The 21070-nt window shown below is 36.0% G+C and overlaps 2 protein-coding genes across 7 annotated transcripts; both read right to left on the reverse strand.

The window, feature by feature from the left end:
- Positions 1-677: 677 nt before the first annotated feature.
- LOC112172738 (CLAVATA3/ESR (CLE)-related protein 41) lies at positions 678-1558 on the reverse strand. Its single transcript, XM_024310208.2, has one exon. The coding sequence runs from the start codon at positions 1377-1379 to the stop codon at positions 1020-1022; it is 360 nt and encodes a 119-aa protein (XP_024165976.1). The 5' UTR covers positions 1380-1558; the 3' UTR covers positions 678-1019.
- A 5587-nt stretch (positions 1559-7145) lies between these two features.
- LOC112174525 lies at positions 7146-15935 on the reverse strand. Of its 6 annotated transcripts, XR_002926045.2 has the most exons (12): positions 15776-15935; positions 15437-15573; positions 14768-15079; positions 14234-14453; positions 13566-13709; positions 13350-13474; positions 10871-11075; positions 10099-10352; positions 9106-9281; positions 8854-8912; positions 8097-8217; positions 7146-7555 (listed from the first exon to the last, which is right to left on the reverse strand). XR_002926045.2 is itself a non-coding variant. In XM_024312307.2 (10 exons), the coding sequence occupies exons 2-9, from the start codon at positions 15541-15543 to the stop codon at positions 9113-9115; spliced, it is 1536 nt and encodes a 511-aa protein (XP_024168075.1). In that variant the 5' UTR covers positions 15544-15573; positions 15776-15935; the 3' UTR covers positions 7146-7555; positions 9106-9112. The 6 variants fall into 6 exon arrangements, 3 of the variants coding, with proteins under 3 accessions (XP_024168075.1, XP_024168074.1, XP_024168076.1); XR_002926044.2 differs by lacking the exon at positions 8854-8912; XR_002926046.2 differs by lacking the exon at positions 8097-8217.
- Positions 15936-21070: the final 5135 nt, after the last annotated feature.

A 21070-nucleotide genomic window follows, 5' to 3' on the forward strand; every position in this document is an offset into this window, starting at 1 on the left:
ATACAGACGCAGAGGAATTAGATTAGGAATTTCTTTCGTTTTTTGTTATAGTTTTCAAAAGCAGCATGATAAAGCAAATGATTGATGACGTGCATTTTATTCAACAACAGGCAAATGATACTGTTATGATTATCAAAATCATGACCACCGCTGCAGTAGCTCTGGTTGTTATCAGCTTAGCTTGCTTTCTCGGAATATGTATTTTGACAAGACAAAAGGGAAAGTCCAAATATTAAAAGCTAGCCGATGATGGATCAATGATGCTGGCTCGCTCTCATATAATTTTCCAATCAATACAATTCTCTCAGGCAAAACAAAAGGTCCTCCCTCGCTGGCTGATTAAATGGCCTTCGCTGTATCTATCGCAGTGATAATCTGACAACCACTGCTTCCATTTCATCAGACTAGACTCATCTCTCTCTCTCTCTCTCTCTCTCTCTCTCTCTCTCTCTCTCCATTCATGACCTACCTAGCTAGCTTTTAAGCCCACATGCCAACGTTTCCTTTTCTGATCTTGTATCCATTTCTTTCTTCAATTTGAAGCAGTACTATGTAAACTCTCTTTCAATGCTGTATACTAGTACTATCATGTAATTAAGCTCATCAAAAATTAAGACAGAGATTTGCTGAAGTAAAACATAATTAGACCAAGCAAACAAACATTAATAAAATCCATATAAGAAACAAAAACAAATCCATATATACCACCCAATGAAGTCATATATAGTACCATCATCATCTATATGTGAAACTATATAGATAGATGGATATTACATAATATAATAAAAAGTGTCTCTTGCTATACATGATCTCTAGCCAGAAAAAACAAAAGAGGGGGTAATGCTAATTAATATGATGACCATAACAACAAAGGTAACAAATCTCTCATGAGTGATGGGACAAGGCAGTTTTAACGGCAAACTCAAACAATTAACAACCAGAAAGATCTTGACAAACCATAATAAACTCTTGCCGTTAGGATCTTCATCGAGTCGTGGTAGTCTATCATCTTTGTCTAGCTAGTTTGATATGGGGTTTGGACCACTAGGAACTTCATGAGCTTCAGCTCCAAACTCTGATCTTGCTCTAGTCGAAGTTGAAGAAGTACTCGTGTGCGAGTTCTTGGCTTTCTTTGGCTGCAAATTTGTGGTAGTAGTAGTAGTAGTATCGGCCAAGAGAAGCCTTTTCGATGCCATTGATGATGGGTTTGATAATGGAGTGACAAGAAGGAGCAAAATGAAAACAACGGTAAGAGAGAGAATCAAAGGGTGTAACTTTGTTGATGTTGTGTGGGATTCAGAGATGGATTTAGGTGCTGAGGCCATGCAATTTGGAAGAAGAAACCACCCCCCAAGAGCCCACAAGGGTTCAATATCCATGAACCGGCTCCAGGGCTAGCTAGCTATGAAGGCAGAGAGAGATGAGAGAGACAAAGAGACAGTGATAATGTTCAGAGAGGAAGAGAGAAAGCGAGACAAGGGAAGCTTCAGCAAAAGTGACTGTAAAGTGGGTTTTGAAATATGGAGAAACCAAAGTGAAGGAGAGAGGGGCAAGGCTGCTTAACATGGAAGTATATATGAAACAAATTTAAGGGGTGCTAATTAAGCTTAGCTGAAATGGGTTGATGAATGTACAGAAATATCCTCGTATAATTACATTTAGACAAGGACAGTTTAGTCAGGAGCACAAATCAAATATTAAAGAATATAATTTTTGAAAGGAAAAGGCCAAAGGCACCACCTGTTTCTTCTTTCACTGTGGTGGCTTTTTCTTGTTTGGCGGGTTCCTCAAGAAATCTTTCTTTGACTTGGAGAACCCTAGGAAAGGAAAAATATACTTATTTTGTTCTTTGCATAATATTTCTTTTCAAAGGAGAGAATACAATTCACTCTCTTCCATTCTTGCGTGACCTGCACACTCGAATCCTAGCATGGGCGACTATGAAGCACCATACGTCATAATTTGGAACCCATATGTACTTTTAGGCTAGGAGTCCATATAAGTTCAACTGCAGAAATAAAAAACTGAACATAACACACTAGGGCCAAAGTAAACCTGAAATGGCCTTAAATTTCTTGTGGATACTTTACATGACGACAATGCTTAATTTACGGTGACTTATGGTCACATATTTCATTTCTCTTATTGTGTTTATTGCTTATGTTTAGCTTTCATGGTTAGAGAAAATAAAACTAAATTATAGTGCATTCATAATCATACATCAGGCTAAAACTTAAAATATATCTCTTTATTCTAGGTACAATATGGTAATGCGCGCTTAATGGTATCATTAATTTGATAGATTGTTGATATGACATGTGCCTAATGGTTTATGTATGTTGTCACATTGATTTCTAGCTTTGGCTCGCCCTGGCCTAATCCTTAGAGCTACTCGAAACTAATGCTCTGCAATTTTGTGAAAATGGACAAGGAAGTAAATCAAAGGAGCTCTCCCATCACAGAACCCTAGCAAGAATCTCACATTAATTGATCATGAACTCGCCTCTCTCTTTTGAAAAGACCTCTCCAACCTTACAAATAAACTCTTATTGAAGCAGGTTTTCAACATTAGTAAGCTCTTCCAAAGTTAGAGATTCTTATAGACCTAATGCAATTTAAAGCCAATTAACCTTTGTGCCCTATATGACAATGTGTTCGATGTAATTTTCCAATAATTATGACATCAATATCACAGTGCGCGCATTTACATTGAGATAGCTAGCAAAGGGCTGAGAGTGAGTGGTTTCTTGCGTTGGTGTGAAACAAATTAGGGAAAAGTACACGGAAAGCAAAGCATCGTATTCGATCTCTCTCTTTCTCATATTCATATACGTATTGCTTTGCTAGCTTTCTCTCATGACTACTATGCAATGAGCCAATGAGTCCATGAGTCAGGTATCTATTTCTGTCATTGTGTGCATATATATATTTTATATATGGAGGAGGATCATACTGTAACATTTCAATGGAGGACTGAAAGCGGCCAAAGAGACATGTATGTCTCCCATTATGGGTATTGCATGGGTCCCCATTAGAGAGGGATGGTACGTTAAGGTTTTCTTCGTAATTTTCTGTACATATACATCATCGATCACTGTATATACGTGCCCTAGCTACATTCCCCTTCGGGGACCTAATGAAGTCTGATTGTTTAATCCATGGCCCTTAATTGCTCCATGAAAGAAGCAACCTACTAATTAATTGATCTATAAACATGACATTAATCTAGTTCAAATCCCTAAGCAATGGTGGTTATAAGCGTTAAGACTTAAGACCCGCGATTCATCCCTTTGTGAAACTGTAGTCTCCGCCTTCATTCGTTAATGAAGTTGCCTAATATCAAGTTTAAATCTCTCATTCTCCAATCTCCACTGATATCGGTTATGACATGGTTCATGGTTGATCATCTCATAAAGCCGCCGGAAGGAGGTTCGGCGTATGCTTCATTCGCTGAGCTATTGAGTTTGCAGTTCGAATATCGATCTCCTTCACCAAATGATTTATGAGGTGATCGATGATCCTTAGAGGACAATTCACGTCTCATGCATGCATGGTTCATATAGTCAGTCTAATTGAAAACATATATAATCACGTCAAATTCATGATGTCGTGTCATAGTTGCGGCCTAAATAATTGAATGGTGCAAGCATAGACAATTATTAGGGTAAGCATGTAATGGGAATGACAAAAGCTACTTTTCAAAACCACAATTCTGGCACCAGCAAAGATTGATTGAAATATGAGGATACAAACTTCTCACCCACCTCAATGATCAGTGTAAGTCAAATTTCCAGCTTCTATTGTTTAAGCAAATAAGGAAAAAGAAAAGAGCTAGCTAGCTAGCTAGGAGATAATTGCTTCATCATTTGAGAAAGTAATCCTCAATTTATTTGCTTAATTGGTAAGATTAGGATACATAACACATTGTGATCATGAAGCACCTCATGCTTAATTTCCACAAGGGAAAGTCCAGGTAACTCATGCTTAATCTTAACAAACAAAAATCGGAAGATATTTTATTATTGAAGATGAAAACAACAATTTTATCTCCATCCTTTATACGAAGCAACTCAAATGAGTCAAATATAACCCATGTGCTAATTAGCTGGTGTGTCTAATTATGTATGTACATAACTATGTATATGCTTCCATAACATCTGGGGCCAAAACCCTAAAGTCAATTGGGTGGACCTTTGAAACATTGTTTTAGCATTTAGCTGATGCAAGTTTAAGAACAACCATAAATCTCTGCAAGAATTCCTCTCAATATCTTCAAGGAGAGTAGGAGACAGAGACAAGACAGCCTCTATATATTATTGCAAACTCTTTTCTTTGGGTTAGGTCATAGTAAGATAGCAGCAAACCCAAGACATACCCATACTATTATTTCCTCATGTCAACAAATTGAGGTGCTAACTTATTAGCTCAAAACCCTAATCTAATATCATCTTGTGGACTGTCTTTTTTATATGTTTTTCTAAAGGTAGATATATTACGTAGGCAGTGCCATTTTCGATATTGTTGTCTTCCCTTACCAATAAAGAAGACCCTTCAAGAAATCATTCATCTTATTAACAATAAAAAATGATGAGCTGACTGCTGACCCAAGGAACAACTATGGAAATGCTTAATAAGAAGTCTCTCTTCCTCTTTTTGGCATGAAAAGTCATAATTTAGAGAAAGAGTTTTCTCCAAGCGCTATATGAAGATGGAAAGATTCATAATGTGTGTGGCACCTAGTATATATAATGGCATATAATATGAAGGCAGTCTGCATATAATATGGTAGGGATGTCCGTTTTTATGGATGTGACCCAATTGAAATCACATGCTAAAGCAAAGAATATGAAGGCAGTCTGCATATAATTTTAATATGCTAGCACAAGCTTTATGTATTTGATACTTGGATTAATCTCAACCTTTCTTTACCAATGCCAAATAGTCAAAATATAATTCCCATTTTCAGGTGCGAAGGGATCGAATGTCCAAAGTAACCACTCCTTGATGTAAGGAATCTCTTTTGAAACATATAACTATTAGTTTCTAACATTTATATTTCTAGCTTTTAGCTTATTCTTTTCCCACTTATTTGCAGAGTTGCAGTATGGAATTACTCGCTTATTTCAGATTGAAGGTTCTTAAAAAGACTAATGAATATGACCTGACCTATAATGTGAATCATGCATGTAGTTGCCACTATGTAAAAAAAAACAGTTGTAATGTCATCTATTCAAGTCAGATTAGGTTCTGTATAATGTCAGAACCAGAAACCCTACCCACCATTGCACCATATGTGTTTCAAGCTTTTGATCAGTTTTTTGTTTGTTCAGTTTGGTCCACTTGACTGGTATCCAGTTATCCACTACCCAGCTGTGGGGAATAAGAATCACCGATATTAAATATCAAGTCTTTCACACATTTCTATTAATAATGTCTTCTGTGATAAGTTTTTCAAACCCTCAGGATCGAGTAGAGAGCTCTGAGAAGCCAAGAAATTGGTTGTTCTTTCATCTATCTTTGATCAGGAGCATTTTCAGTTTGGTGCTACATTAGAGTTTGCACTGGTCCTCCCCACCGATCAGAGTCTAGATGATATGAAAAGTCATATTTGAAACGTCTGTTGATCGAAATTGTTTTTACTTTTTTAAAATTTAGCGAGAAATTATTAGATTGTCAGACAAACCTAGTTGTTTAATACTCTCTTTATCTATAAAAAAATAATAATAATAAATAAATAAATAAAAATGGCCTCCATAAAGGAAAAGAAATTGCATAATATCCCTTTGGGAATTGATTCATGAGAGTGCATAGTAAGACGCACATCTTTAAAGAAAAACTAATCAATAGACTAGTTCATCAACTATTCTTTATCTTTAGATTTAGTCGCAAGCGTTATTTGTAGATAATTAAGAAGTGACTAGACCATGAGATGTTGCCATGTAGGTTTTTTTTTTCTATGGCTAAACTCTATAACCAAATAGTACTGGACTGCTGGGTGGTCAATTCAACATTTGAAGGCAGAAGTAATTCAATAACACTTTCTGCCTCCCAAACAGTTGCCCTCATAGTATTTACAGAACTAGTGGAATCCCTTTTTCCAAACTTTAATTTCATAGATAGTGTGTGCATGCTGCTCCCTGATTGCTACTGCTACTTTTTTTTTTTGGATTCAGTTTACTGCCAACCTCATATACTATTGCCTTTAGCTTTTGGATCACAGTCAAACAACTATAGTCAAATATGCAGGGGTTTCTTTTATGGTAGAGATTGGTTAGGTGTAGATGAAGAGCATATGATATAAAATGGCCATTACTTGTTGGAGTCTGCTCACTCTCCATGCAAATAATTATAATATCAGTGATTTTTGCGTATGTAATGCATATTCAATTTGTTCATGGCTATATGGGGTATTTTGGTTCCAATTCCCTCTTTGCCATAAATTTTTTCCTGTTCTCTCCGTCATTGGTAGAAAATGGGAAAATGGGTAAATTTCCGTATATGGGGCATAAACAGAAGTCCTCATTTGCCCATATATTATGCGGGATTAAGAGATTTAGAAACTCCATTTATTGCAAATCAGGTGTGGAGATTCAATATCTTTTTCAGATATTTTAAATAAAATTCTCCACGGGTGATTTTTTCTATTTCAGAAGCTCAAAATGTGGAAAAAACGAAAAATCAAATTTTTATTCTCGGGATTCTCAGGAAAAATGTTTCCTGGCCTTGAGTATATTTTTGAAGGTGCCTTTTCCTAGTTTAGGGTTTAGGACATTAGGATGACATGATCATCGTTGATGATGGACTATTTGGCTAATGGAACTTCTCGAGACTTGTAACGATGTTTGGTTGTGCAACACTCTTCTCCTACCTAGGGTTTATTCCATGTGGTTTACATAAAAAAGCCTAACGAGGCCACTGTTTATACAACTAGAATATTTGATGGGGTTTTCTCCATCTTTCCATAATATTCATCATTTTATCAAAAAATAAAGGTGAACGAAGTAGCTAAACAAAAGTAGGATTCTCATAGTAGAAGAGTGTTATTTGTGTTCCCCTCTTGCATTCTCACCGCTTCTCAGCAAGTGTGCAAATAATAATCACAATAAATAATAGTGCTAGAGATTTGAATAACGGTGTTCATATAATTTAGCCTAGTTTTTGAACATCTCTCCACAATTTCAATCAGATCACTTGCATATCAAGATTCGTAATATACATCAAATCATTGCAGTTCCATTTGCCTGACTAGAGTCTCATGTAAGGTTCTTTTCACCAGGCAACCACACATTAAAGGTTGCAAAGAAGCAAAAGCCAGTGTGGTCCACAGACACATAATGATATCAAATTCCTTTATCATTGTCTAATCATAGCTAATAAAAGGTATTGCCCTATCAAATTCCAAGATAAATAATGGCTCTCCAATCTCTAAACTGTTTTGGTTAGTCATGCTTCCTCAACCCTTTAATCATGCCTCTCTTTCCTCCTCTTGTTTCTTCAACTTCTCTGCCTGCCTTGTCGACTTGGGTACCCATTGCGGGATTTTGTACATCAGGAACTGCATCAGCAGAGGTAAATATGAACACCTACTAAACCCTTTTATGAGGAGACAAAAAGAGAAATCAAAGGGCAGAGGGGAGAAAATTTGAGTACACCCAATCCACACTGTGCCAACACTCACAAAGAATGGATATGAGACCCCATTCAAGTGTGAGAGCACCACAGTGTGTGTTAGGTGACGCAAGTTTTTTGTGAAAAGCTGGATACACGTCACTTCAAAACCATAGTGTATCTGGAACTCAAATGGAGATCCTCTACAAACACCAAATGTGCTAGAGATCCAGAAATCAAGCCAACAAATGCATTGAGTGATGGAGTAGTTCCATTATGCAAGTTTCTAAGACCTGAAATACATTTAATTTGTGCACAGTAACTCTACTAATTCGGCAACAACTAAACAAGTTTTCTCAATAATGTGCCTCCTAATTAGGTCAGTTAAATGGTAAAGGCTCAAAGTGGGAACCATGCTTTATAAAAAGGTGTGGACACAATGAATTGATTAGTGCTAATAAGAAGTTTCTTAGCAAAGAAAAGATTACGGTGTAAAGACGGTAGGGCACAGAGATTATCTTCTGAAAGGAACTTTTGCTTTTGTGATCTTCTGAAAAGTAATATCCTTGTGTGCCCGTCATTTTCTCATGTTCTTCTTCCCACCATTTTCTTCAAACATTAAGGGAGAAATCACACGCAAGTTTAGACATAATATAATATGGTATATATGGAATATAAAGACAGAAACCTTTGAGTTAGATGTATTAGAGAAATTTGTTAATCTTCCAATCTCTATCTAAACTATGATAGTTTTGTACTCAACTATTCACCAACAAACTTTATCTGGAATAGGCGTGTCCTTTCACCAACTATACTGGCAGTAAGTACTGGCTGGCTTATTTAGTAAAATCTATCAACTATTTGCTGTTTTTAAACAGAGACTAAATCCAACCACATACTTGCCACCACATCCGGTTATCTATGATGATGGAGAGGGATTTCAAGATATGCTGAGAAAAAAGATTACTTGCTCTATTCTATTATTCTTTGCTTAAAAGATTTAACAGATCTTAGAACATCAAATGGACTAAAACATAGATGTAAACAAGACAAAAGTAATTCTACATCCAGACAAAGCTAGCATCTCCAATTCCCCCACCCTTTCCCAATATAAAATAGCAAAAAGCACAAGAAAAAATGAGGGTAGAGGGTTGAAGGTAAAGCACGAGTCTGTTACTGAAAGACATATGAAACTCTGCTATTCCAGAATTGCAAGAGTAGTTGCCTGCTTCAATGTATACTTACCAATACATGATATCATACTCTTAAATATCCCACCATATAATTTGCACTTGGGAACAAAGCTGTACCAAAATTAATACTAATTATTATTATAATTTCTCGGATTGTTAATCAATGGGTATAAAGGGTTGCGTCAAATGGCCCAAATAAGAGTACTTCAATATAGCATATGAAATTTACATTCTTAAAATCAAATTGGCCACAGCAAAGAAAAATGATATTATGGGATATTGCAATAAACAATGAAAGAAATACCCGTCAATCACTTCCATCGCAGAGACTGCCTAATTCCAGTATAAATGAGTCCTAATGACCTCCCAATCAAGCAGACTAGAAAAAATGACATAGCCTTGCTGACTTTATCAATGACTGCTCTGACCAATGGCATGCTAATGTCAGATAACTCGAGGAATAGACTGAAGTAGTACCTCCTGCAATAGAAATGAATGTGAAGGCAACTCGGATCAGATATTATTTTGCGAAATATGGCAAAGCAGAATCATATTTGCAAAGCAACTTTTGCATTTTTCCAAATTCAGAGGAGAAATGGTTCATAGATGCAATGAATTGATAGTACCACCAATGGAAAAAAAAAAAAAAAAACTAACTTTTTATTTGTTCATATATTTCTCATGTCTCTGGCCCGAAGTCACCCCCATGGTTTAATAAGGTGTGCTTTTAACATTATCTATATGGTGGGGGAAATATAAGCTGCGATCATCTGTTCTTAGTCAAGGTGACTAAATGAACACACTACCTCAGGTCAACACTCATGGGAAAACAGAAACTATGCTCCCTCAAGCAGTCAACGCCATACATCCTGAAAATGCATAAGCATTAATTCTACAGCACCAAGTTTATCAAGTCATTGACCTTTCTCAAGCACCTAGAAAAACCAACTCAAGTGCGCACTATTATGCTATAATTTTATACATGATCAACCTTTGTAAACTTCTTCACCTAAAGAATTTCTGAATGCTCATTTCTTATAAGCTTTTCTATCCATTTCATAAATGTATCCCAGTAAGTATTCACTAAAGTGATTCACATGACACTAATAAAAATCTGCTCAGTATCCACCTATGTCTAGCCTTATGAAAGCTAGCCAGCTCAATAGTTCTCTCATGGAGGGAATATAGATCAATATTATCTGATTCACATCCCTTTTAACAGGTGAAAGTGAAAGTAAAGTTTTAGGAATGAAAGAAAAGATGAGAAAATTTTGAGATAATGGCAAGAAGATCATACCAGCCTGTAAGGGCTCTCAATTCCTTCGTTCGCTTTACAGGCATAGAAAAGTTACTTATCAAAACATGGTCTAATGTTGATGATGCAGTGTCAGATTTTTTATGGATAAGTCTCTTCCACCAACTGTACTTTTGATTCCAGCTATTGTCTACTTTCTCTATGAGTTGACTCTCAAATGTCCATAAGTCAAATCGATCCTCATACATTGATGCAACTGCTTCCAAATTTTGATACAACCATTGGTACAAAGCCACCTGACAAAAGGGCACGTCTGGGTGAAAAAAAAAAAAAAAACAACAACAACAACTCTGAATTTTATTCCTTTCCGTTAGTCCAAACATCAAATTGAACTATAATAACCACACAACAAGTTACTAAAGGAAGCCTAAGAAACCCAATGAATAACTTCCTCATATGTGACCAGATGAGATTTAGAATAAAGTTCCAGGTAAATAGATGTTATGATCCAATCCATCAGCGTAGCATCGAGATGCAAGAAAATAATAAAACCAAAAACCAACTTAATGTGATAATATTAGCAGTCCAATCGTTCAGTGTTCAGTTAAACAATGTTCTTCGTTTCTCTGTGTGTGTCTGTGCATGTTGGGGGAGAAAATGAGAAAACGCATTAAATGGGAATAATGAAAACTAAAGACCTAAGAATCAATGATCACGCTACCCTGAGGGAATGAGATGACGCATTAAATGGGAAAAAAATAAAACAATCAATGATCACGCTACTAGGCTATATAAATGAATTGTCAGATTGTACCTCATTACGTAATCTTTGTAGTGCTCGTGTTGACAAAGTACACAATGCCAAAGACAAGCCATCCATTTCATCTGAGAAATTGCTGTCAACAGAAATAAGCTCCAAATATATGCTTACTATCCCATCTGACAAAGTTATCACCAAATCTTCCAGTATGGAAACTGCATGCATCATAAACAGGCCACTGTCATAAGAGCAACCCTCCCTGATAAGACAAGTAATGGTAAGTATCTCAATACAAACAAATTACGCAGATTACTTGGAAAATGCAGTGCATAAGAAAGCTGTGATGTTATGTAAATCATATACATCTATTGTCAAACTGTACACAAAAATCATTAACTATTCATCACCGAAGTACCATCATGGTAACTAAAGTAAGGAGATAACCATTCTTTTTAACTAGTTTTCAAATTTCACAATGAGTCTCTTCTTTCTGTGGGAAACTGGGAATCGACATGTAGCTCAGCTAAAAACTTTGTATCCAAATATGGTAAAACAAGTAAACAGTAGTGCTCCTTTTCTGCAACGAAGCTAGTTATATTGTAGGAAGCTGGAGAATCTAACACTAAGATGAGTACTCAATCTTCGAAACATAGCGGAACTCTGATGATTACTTAGCCAGTTCTGAAGAAACATAGCCAAGATCATAGCTAACACAAGGACATCCGAAACTAGTAGAGAGAACCAAAAATATCCTTGTTAACTTACATTAAACAAGAAATTTTGTCATGCATAAATCAAATTGACATCAAAGACTTGAAAGGAGAATATCTTTCCAAAGAAATTGACTCGACTCTTGTCAGTTGTCACATTGTTGGAATTCCATCCATTTTCATTTCAATGTAGACCCTATCGACTTTTGGTGACAGCCTACCAAATGGAATCTCTCTCTTACTGGAAATGACACCAATCAAATTGACATCAAAGATTTGAAAGGAGAATATCTTTCCAAAGAAATTGACTTGACTCTTGTCAGTTGTCACATTGTTGGAATTCCATCCATTTTCATTTCAATGTAGACCCTATCGACTTTTGGTGACAGCCTACCAAATGGAATCTCTCTCTTACTGGACATGCCACCACTTTTCAAGTAAAGCTTCATACCTCTTTAGCAAATTTCCCACATCTAAATCCCATCCCCGCATTAGCTTGTTATCTGCAAAAGCACTAAACTAGATAATCCCTTTCACCTCCAACTCCTTCTGACTATCCTTTTCTTTAACAGATATAGGAATGCAGAAAAGAGACATTGCATATTGGCATGCTGCTTAAGATCAGCTGAATAAAAGTTGGCCTTTCCCCACCCCCACCCTCAGATCTTTACTTCATCTTCCTATCTCTTCTTCTCCAAGACCCAGAAAAGCATCCCTAGAATCTCAACCCCCCGAGACAACCCTAGATACCTCAAAGGCCACTCACACCCAAAAATCTCTACCATTGTTTCTCGGGTATATATCATTCCAACCAAACATATAGCTCTATGTATCTTCAGCCCGGGAATCGATCTAAAATCTTCTAAAACCATCACTAAATGATAGCTGACTAAAGTTACTGGAGTTTGAAGGTTATGAATCAACTAGTTAAAAGGCTGATTGAATAAGACATGTGAACCCTGTAGTTGCCAATGATGTTTCAGCTTATTGGTAATTTTGGTATGAACAGATCTAATATATATATATATATATATATATATATATATATATATATTGTGCCTAGCCTATTATATAGCCTTACATGTACTTACCTAGTTGTACTCCACAGATTAGAATTGGGTGTGTCTAATGCCAGAAAAGAACCTTGCCCACTATGTTTCAAGCTTTTGATTAGTTTTCATTGTTCAGTATCCACTTGACTGATCGTATTTCTAATATTGTATCCACCTGTAGGGATCACCAATATTATATAATAACTTTATTAAGTTTCAAATGTTTCTACTCCACACCCTCTAGGCTACACTTGGAGTATTAAGAATCCCCAAACTTGTTATTTTCTCAGTTTTTGGGGGTAAGCTCTCAACCTGATCTAGTATCATTTTTGGGATGGTCATTAACATATGCTTTAAAGGTAAATATTATAGTTCAGCCAAAAGAAAAAAGGTAAATACTACAGAGATCATATAACCCATGTTCACTCATACCTAGCGAGGCTCCATTCCGGAGTCTATTCTTTGTGTGGAATTGCTTTACTAAAATGATTATTTCATCAAATTACTAGGATGCATTTCCATACCCCATCAATTTCAACCAAAACTTTTGAGCTCAAATGTACTAAAACTAGTAAGCTGTTACTGTTGGTCGATTCAATCGACTGCAACTAAATATTTTGCAAAGCTAGAGAATCTGATTTTGCAGAAAAATGCAGAAACACCAAGATGAGAACCATGGTCATATTTGCAAACATGGCGAGAAGGTGATAATTAGTTAGCCAATTCTGAAGAAACACGACCAAGAGAAAAAACCATTACAACTGAATTTACCTGAGAGAACCAAAACTAAGAAAACACAGCAATTCTGCATAAAGATCTTCCTTGCCAGAATTCCTGATGTTCTGTAAAATAGCGTTGTCTCCATTTAACTTTGCATCCATCAGCAAAACAAGTGCCTGAACAACATAGACAGCAGAATAAGAACACTTTATCTAGAAGTGTAAGATGCAAAAAAATAGGGAGGGAAATATTCACTACCCAAATTACCTTGTTAGGTCTGCTGTTTAAAAGTCCAAGTTCTGTTTCTAGCCAGCTCGTGCATACAGGGAGACAGGATTTTTGTATAATACCGGAAAAATTCTTCAAGCAATAATCCGAGTTAAAAGTTTTAGAATTGGAGATAGTTTTGACCTATAAAACCAATTTTAGAGGAGTATAATCAGCACATCATACTGTAATTGAAGCAACTCAAGAACTATTTGATTCTAATATGTTCATAATCAGCATCCAATAGGGATATGTACGAAAATAGCTCCTTTGTAGAAGTATCTCTTGACTTAGATAGACCCATGCAAACAAAACTTATAAAGGAAATTAGCTTTATTTCTTATCCATTGAATATTGGACAATAAATTATGTTGACGTGAGGACCAACATATTTACTAGTTACATCCCTTCTCTAATGGGGGAAAGTACAGACCACATATAGGAGTGCCAATCTTCAGATTATACATAAAAGAGAGAGAATAGATCTCTTATCCATCTTGCAAGTTCAATGAGAATATGGAAAAGAACAAAAAAAATTCTAGATAGTAATGCCAAATCTCAAGACTGGTTTTGCAATTAAGTGGAAATATATCTCTTAGAAAAGGAAGGGGAAAGAGACAAAGTATAGGAAAGTAACCATAGAAAAGCAGGACAACAGAGGTGCTTACCTCTTCCTCAATTCGCTGCAATGATGCCCATAGCAATCGTAGTCGCGGACCATTAGCAATAGCATTCAAACTTAAGGGTCTCTTTGCATAATACCCTTCAGGTTCAAGGACCCTATTTCCCAGATTGCCTCCTAGTTCAAGAGCTTCAAGAGAATCTAGAAGTTTCTTTTTCACTGCATCCACGGCATAACCTGAATCTGGATCATTGTTCTTTGTAGCACTGCAATTAGAGAAAATGCACTTTGACAAACTGAAACAAACGCACAAACCAACAACATGAAAAAGAAAATAATAATAATAAAAATCAGAAGCAATAACCCTTATTTCTAAGAAAAATGTATCCTCAATTATAAGAAAAAAGAGTTCCATGCCAAAAGATTTTGCACTCGATGGGCACTTACACCCCTTGAGAACAAAGCTGAAGGGTGCGTTCCAGGGGTGCATACCCAGTGGGCCTGTGGGCACTTATTAATCTACCCAGAGAGACATTAGAAATGACAAAAACCTTCAAAATTTTGACATGCTTACCCTTACCTACCAGAAGCGTTTGAGGTCTTAGGAACCGCGTTGTCATTCTGAGAAGGTGGAATAGAGTTGTAACCAGGAATTACTCCAGCCATATATGTGAGAAACACACTGGCCGTCAGGAGTAGTTGATCAACAAGAGGAATCCAATCAGAGGCCGTTGCACCATCAGAGCCTACCAAAGTCCCCAAGCAAGCACATTTTAAAGCAACCTCCCTGGGAAGAGGATTAACTTTCAAATTTGAGAAGCCAGGTGCAGTGAAGTCACACATTTTCCACATTGGAACCAGAACAGTTTTGCAACTTCCATAGGAATGCTTCCTACAGTCACAAATGTATAATAGAATAATGAGAATCCATAAATGTAAGATTAACCATAAGGTGTTAACCTTTAATTGGACATTACTTTTCTGGAAGATATTACTGAATAAGGTGCACGTTAAGAATCCCACTGCCAACTAAACTGCAGCGTCAATTCGCTAGTAGAATCATAACTTCCCCTCTATTAAAAAGTTTACATAGTAATATAAGACAATTGTCGACAACCAACATCAGCATTAGCCCACAATTCGCATTCTTTTTCTCGGTGCATTAATCCCTCTCTTCGGTATAACCTTATACAAATTACAATACTACAACCATAACAAAAAGAAGCAAATAGAAACACAAATAGTCAACCTTTGCAAGATCTTCGAATGTGAACTCCGGGGCTTCCCTGTGGCAAAACTCCTCTGCATTTGCAGCTTCATACATAGTGGTGATACCACACATTCTGCCATTAGCATGAAACCTTCTCACCCCACAATCAGCACATTCTACACACAACATGAGCACATATAATCACTTTTCCAAACACCCAAAACAACAGAGAATCAAAATCAAGAACGCAGTTACTACTAAACACTATCTGCAAAACAAAATCGGAGGAGGTGAGACCACTGTGAACCTAAATCCCAACAATTACATTTCAGATTATGCAATCGAATATGAGAAGAGAGAGAGATATATGAAACGCACCTCAAGAGATTATGCAATCGAATATGAGAATGGGGCAGTGTGAGAGAGTTAGGGTTGTAGTTTTGGGGATTAGAGAGTTGAGGAATTGGACTAATAAGAAAGGGAGTGGAATATGCCAAGATGGTGAAATTGGCCTGGATATATTATTAACGGCTAAAATTCCGAGGGAGCCAACGAAACAAAACAAATATCAATGTATATATGCACTCAAATTTTATTTTATTTTATTTTTATTATTTTTTTTTACAAAATAAGAATTTCATTAATAACTAGATGGATGGATACAACATAAGAGCAATTTTTGGCCTCATTACAAACTTTACTTGATCAGAGCATTGGTAATAAAGATTATCACGCCCTTTGCGTCAATTACACATATTATCTAATAAAATCATATAAATCCAAAATCTCAAACCTAAATCCGTCTCATTCCATTTGTGGCGGTGCAGGTTGAGTTCATAATTATTTTTCAGTGATCGGGATGGCTGCGTCCCGTCCCGAATATAATGGGATCAAAATAATATTGTAATTTTAATCCCGAGATGATCTCGTCCCATCCTGGAATTATTATATTTTTGTAATTTAAATTAAATTTTTAAGTGGTGTGGTAAAGATTCCTACTGTTGTGATACTATGTGGGGTACCTGTATCCATTATTGATCGAGGTAAGTTGTACTTTGAGATGAAGACGTTTCTTGGTTGTTCGAGCATGTCTATCCAAAGTTCAATCTGTAATAAAATTATACTTCGAATGATCAATGATGCTAAATTACATTATACAGTTTATAATTGGATTATTTAGAAACTAGCTGAACCTGAAACTGAAAGAAAAGATCTGAGACGTGATCAATTTTCCAAAAAACCAATCTCATCTCTTCTCGTTGTTAGATCGGGTTTGAGTTTGGTATCATGCCCATCCTGGCCCGTGCCACCCTTAACTAAGAAATGGTTGCCCAAAAGACGTTCCAAGAAAGTCATAGAGCATGTGTATAGAAAAATTGATTTTAGCTATGAATGTTTACCAAGCGAGTAAGCCAAATCATGTTTTTGGCTATTTTGCCAATGGCCACAAAGTGGAAGATATGTCAATTGAACTTTTAGTTATATATGAGCTTGGTCTTAATTATATATGAGCAATGACCACTGCGTAAAAACATTTGTTGACACACTTAAAGGTCGTTCCCCGAGAGTATACACCATCTCGTTCTTGCTGAACATTAGATTTGTAACCGCAAAATCACTTTGAAAGATAATATAACCTAGACCGGGCTCTATCAGAGTCATGTGCTTGATGCGAAATCCCGAGCTGCAGTCTGATAATCTCATAGAAATATTTCAACTCATCATTGTTTGGTACATTAGCTTTTTGACTTTCAGTAAACATTCTATATTAACTTCTATAGAATCAGCCAAATTATTATTTGGCCTATTTTGCCTGTGCATCTTTTCTTCCGACAATATCTAACAAATGCCGAAGTCATTTACCTCAAACTTAGCAGTAATCACCTCCGAGCTTATCAGTCATTCTACCTCATTTATGGATCTAGATAAAATTTGCAATATTATTCAAGCACTGGTCGTATAGAATGCCTACTAGACACAATGCGTCATGTGAGGCGCACCTCATCCACACTCTCCTTCATGAAGAGATAATCTCCACCCAAGAACAGTTTATTGCCTCATCCACACTCTCCTTCATGTTCCTTGGATTATTTACAAGCGGTATTCAAGCTCTTATTTTTGCAACCCTAGTTGCGGCTTATATAGGCGAATCCATGGAAGGTCATCATTGACTAGTTTTAACCCTTAACCCAAGTATTGTATTTGGTTATTTACTCAAATCCCCTTTTGGCGGAGAAGGGTGGATCATTAGTGTGGACGATTTGGAAGATATAATCGGAGGGCATGTGTGGTTAGGTTCCATTTGTATACTTGGTGGAATCTGGCATATCTTAACCAAACCTTTTGCATGGGCTCGTCGTGCACTTGTATGGTCTGGAGAGGCTTACCTGTCTTATAGTTTAGCCGCTTTATCTGTTTTTGGTTTTATTGCTTGTTGCTTTGTTTGGTTCAATAATACCGCCTATCCCAGTGAGTTTTACGGGCCCATTGGACCCGAAGCTTCTCAAGCTCAAGCATTTACTTTTTTGGTTAGAGACCAATGTAGGATCTGCTCAAGGACCTACCAGTTTAGGTAAATATCTAATGCGCTCTCCAACTGGGGAAGTTATTTTTGGAGGAGAAACTATGCGTTTCCGGGACTCTAGGAGATTCCATCTTTGAAAGCTGCGGCTTCTTTTGCCCAATTAGGACAAAGCCTCGGCGAAACAAACGTCACTTCTCCCTAAAAATGGACTTTGCTTTTGCTATTGCCGGTTTGGCAGTTTCTATTGTTTCTTCTTAAGATTGCAACACTACGGCTTGTTAGCCTCAATCACTGATTCAATTTTTCAGGATTTCTCGTAAGACTCACTTCTACTTTGTGTAGTTAGTCCAATCATTAGTTTTCCATTTTTACAATGCATCATAAACATTTTGGGATTACGTTATTCTATATGGCTGTCATTTGGTTTGGTTATTATCGAACCGACCGAATACCAACTGATTTTTTAGATTTGGTAAACCGACTTTTTGGTAATCGAAACCGATAAAACCGAAATCGAATATTACCAAAAAAGTTGATTTGATTTTTGGTAAATACCGAATTTACCGATTATTTAAATATTAACTATATATAGTTATATACTCAATTTTCATAATAGGAAAAAAAATTATTTTCATAAGAGTATATATAGTTAATATTTATGTATTGAAAACTAGAATCTTAGGAAATATATATATATATATATATATATATATATACACTACTAATCTAGTATTAACTATATATACTCTAATTTTCAATACATATATCGACTTTTTGGAAATATAATTATTTTCATAATAGTATTAATAATAGTATTAACATTATTACTAATACTAGATTAGTAGTACATGATTTTAAGTAACTTGGTAAAAAATTCTTAAATAATTGATTTGATTGAATATGACTAAAATTTGATGTCATATATACATAAAAGAGCTATAATCGGATAAGGGAGATGAATACAAAGTTTTCGACAATATATCAAATTAAAAGATTTTTTTTTTTTTGAATAATTAAAAGATATATTTGATAGACTGGGATTTTTGAATTAATTGACCCATTTCGAAAGCATTGAAGGATTGGAACGACTTTTTGAATTAATTGACTCCCATTATGTGCTTGCAACGACTTCAGATTGCAAGCACATAATTCAATTACAAGTTTGGTGCTTTTGTGCTGGTTGATCCTTGTCCACCCAGTCTCCTGCTCAACTTAGGTGACATAGCGAAGGCATGGAGCAATGGGAGGCTCTGTAATGTAAAGCACATAGTCGTATGCAAAGAAACGATGATGGCGAAGGCACAAAAGTCCGGTGCTTTTGTGCCGGTTGATCCTAGGTGACATGGTGAGGACATGGAGCAATGGAAGGCTCAATGTAAAGCACAGAGTCATATGTAAAGAAGCAATGATCGATGCGTATATCAATAGCTTCCTTTTTGTTGGGACCAAAGAAGGAACAAGTTGAAACCCCTCCGGTATTTGTTGATGAAGAGCATCCAAGGCTATACGCCCCAATCAAATATGGTCCCTATAAAGAGCTCAGGCTCTCCAAAGAGATGCAGGTGGGTGATGCTCTAGAGCTGATGAAGCTGTGAGAAGAATTAGATTGGAGCTATAGTTGGCATATGTTTTGCTTTTGTATGTTTTTGTTGTTAGTATTAATTTAATGGTTTTATGTAATTTAACTGCTGAAATTTTAAAAATATGAATTAATTCTGTATATACTAGAATTCAGATTCTTTCTTCTACAACCTTCTTCTTTGAAGTCAAGACAATCTCTCTCTTCTCATCTCAACACCAACCCACACTCTCATACACAAGAAGAAAGAAAACCCCTCAACAATTACAGTGGTTATTGTTACTCGTTTGTAATCAAATGGCTAGCCAATAAGTGACGAAGGCTGTTATACAACAATTCTTAAATTTGCAATTTTCTTTCGATCTTAAACATTTTTTTTTTTGTCTTTTTGTCTTTTTTTTTTTAGAAAATTCATGGATCCTCAACAATGATAATTGTTCTAGAATGATTGTTATGCCTAAGCAATTGTGTTATTAGATTTAATAAAAGCAATCTAAATTTTGACTCTCCTAAAAGAATTTATGGCTACACCATTGCTTCCAGCATTTCGTTCCAATGATAGATAAAACTTCATTTTTTCCAAACCACACTTTTCCATGTGCATATTCATTGGGAAATTATTGAAGGAGGGGGATGTAGTTTGTAATAAAGGGTGCTAATTTCAATCCCCTAGGATATTCTACATTCTTCATTGTGTAGAGACCATTCTAATTTTATTAGTATTGTTCTAGTTTTATCAGAGTTTCTAAGGAACAACCATGTTCCTCATTAGTCCCCAGTTTTTTTTCTTTTTATACACTAAAGAAACTTAGAAAATAAAACCATAATACAACCTTTCCCAGGCAATCCAAATAGGACTCTAGGGACACAGGGAAAAGGAGACAATTGAACCACACCAAAACTTATCTTTCTTCATGACCAAGATCAGTCCCTCGTTCATCTACTTTTTTGACATGTTCCTTATATTGCTGACATGACTCAGACGGGAACCACTTTTCTATGACATGGAATGTATGTGCTGATATGACCGTTGGGACTTGTTCACTGACATGTCACTATTTGATTTGATGAGCAAATCCCACTCATATCTTAATAAGAAAAAATATATAAGAAAACAACTCATTGCCCATATAGTGAATCAAACTTCTTACCAGTTAGGTTAGAAGATATGTGATTAACCATTCCTGCTAAGTGGGTATTGATGCCTATATTATAACAACAACAAAATGGTCATTGACCCACAAGTCCAATTTTAGGAAAAATTTTCCTCATCAACCTACTAAGAGCAACTCTAACAGCTTCCCTATAATTTCTGTATAATAGGGAAGCAAAAGTCAAAACTTTAGCATCTTTTTCTTCTCCAACTCCAACAGATTCTCTATTTTACAGCAATCTTTAAAATCTCCATATTCTTCCTTAAATTTTAGAGATTGCTGTAAATATAGGGAATTTAGTTTTCTCTTTCCTCACTTTCTCTAAAATAGAGATAATTATAGAGAATCTGTTGGAGCAAAAGAGGCTCATTTTTCCCCAAAGTAGAGAAAAATGAAAATATAGGGAAGCTGTTGGA

The sequence above is a fragment of the Rosa chinensis genome, chromosome 6, assembly GCF_002994745.2.
Source record: "Rosa chinensis cultivar Old Blush chromosome 6, RchiOBHm-V2, whole genome shotgun sequence".
Taxonomy (NCBI): Eukaryota; Viridiplantae; Streptophyta; class Magnoliopsida; order Rosales; family Rosaceae; genus Rosa; species Rosa chinensis.

What these genes read in the sequence shown, in the direction of transcription:
- LOC112174525 (XM_024312307.2), bottom strand. Translation starts at nt 15,543, where the DNA reads ATGCTAATGGCAGAATGTGTGGTATCACCACTATGTATGAAGCTGCAA. An exon ending in TGCAGCGAATTGAGGAAGAG is followed by an intron (nt 13,710 to 14,233) that starts GTAAGCACCTCT and finishes TTGGTTTTATAG; the next exon opens with GTCAAAACTATCTCCAATTC. An exon ending in TAAACAGCAGACCTAACAAG is followed by an intron (nt 13,475 to 13,565) that starts GTAATTTGGGTA and finishes TATGTTGTTCAG; the next exon opens with GCACTTGTTTTGCTGATGGA.
- LOC112172738 (XM_024310208.2), bottom strand. Translation starts at nt 1,379, where the DNA reads ATGGATATTGAACCCTTGTGGGCTCTTGGGGGGTGGTTTCTTCTTCCA.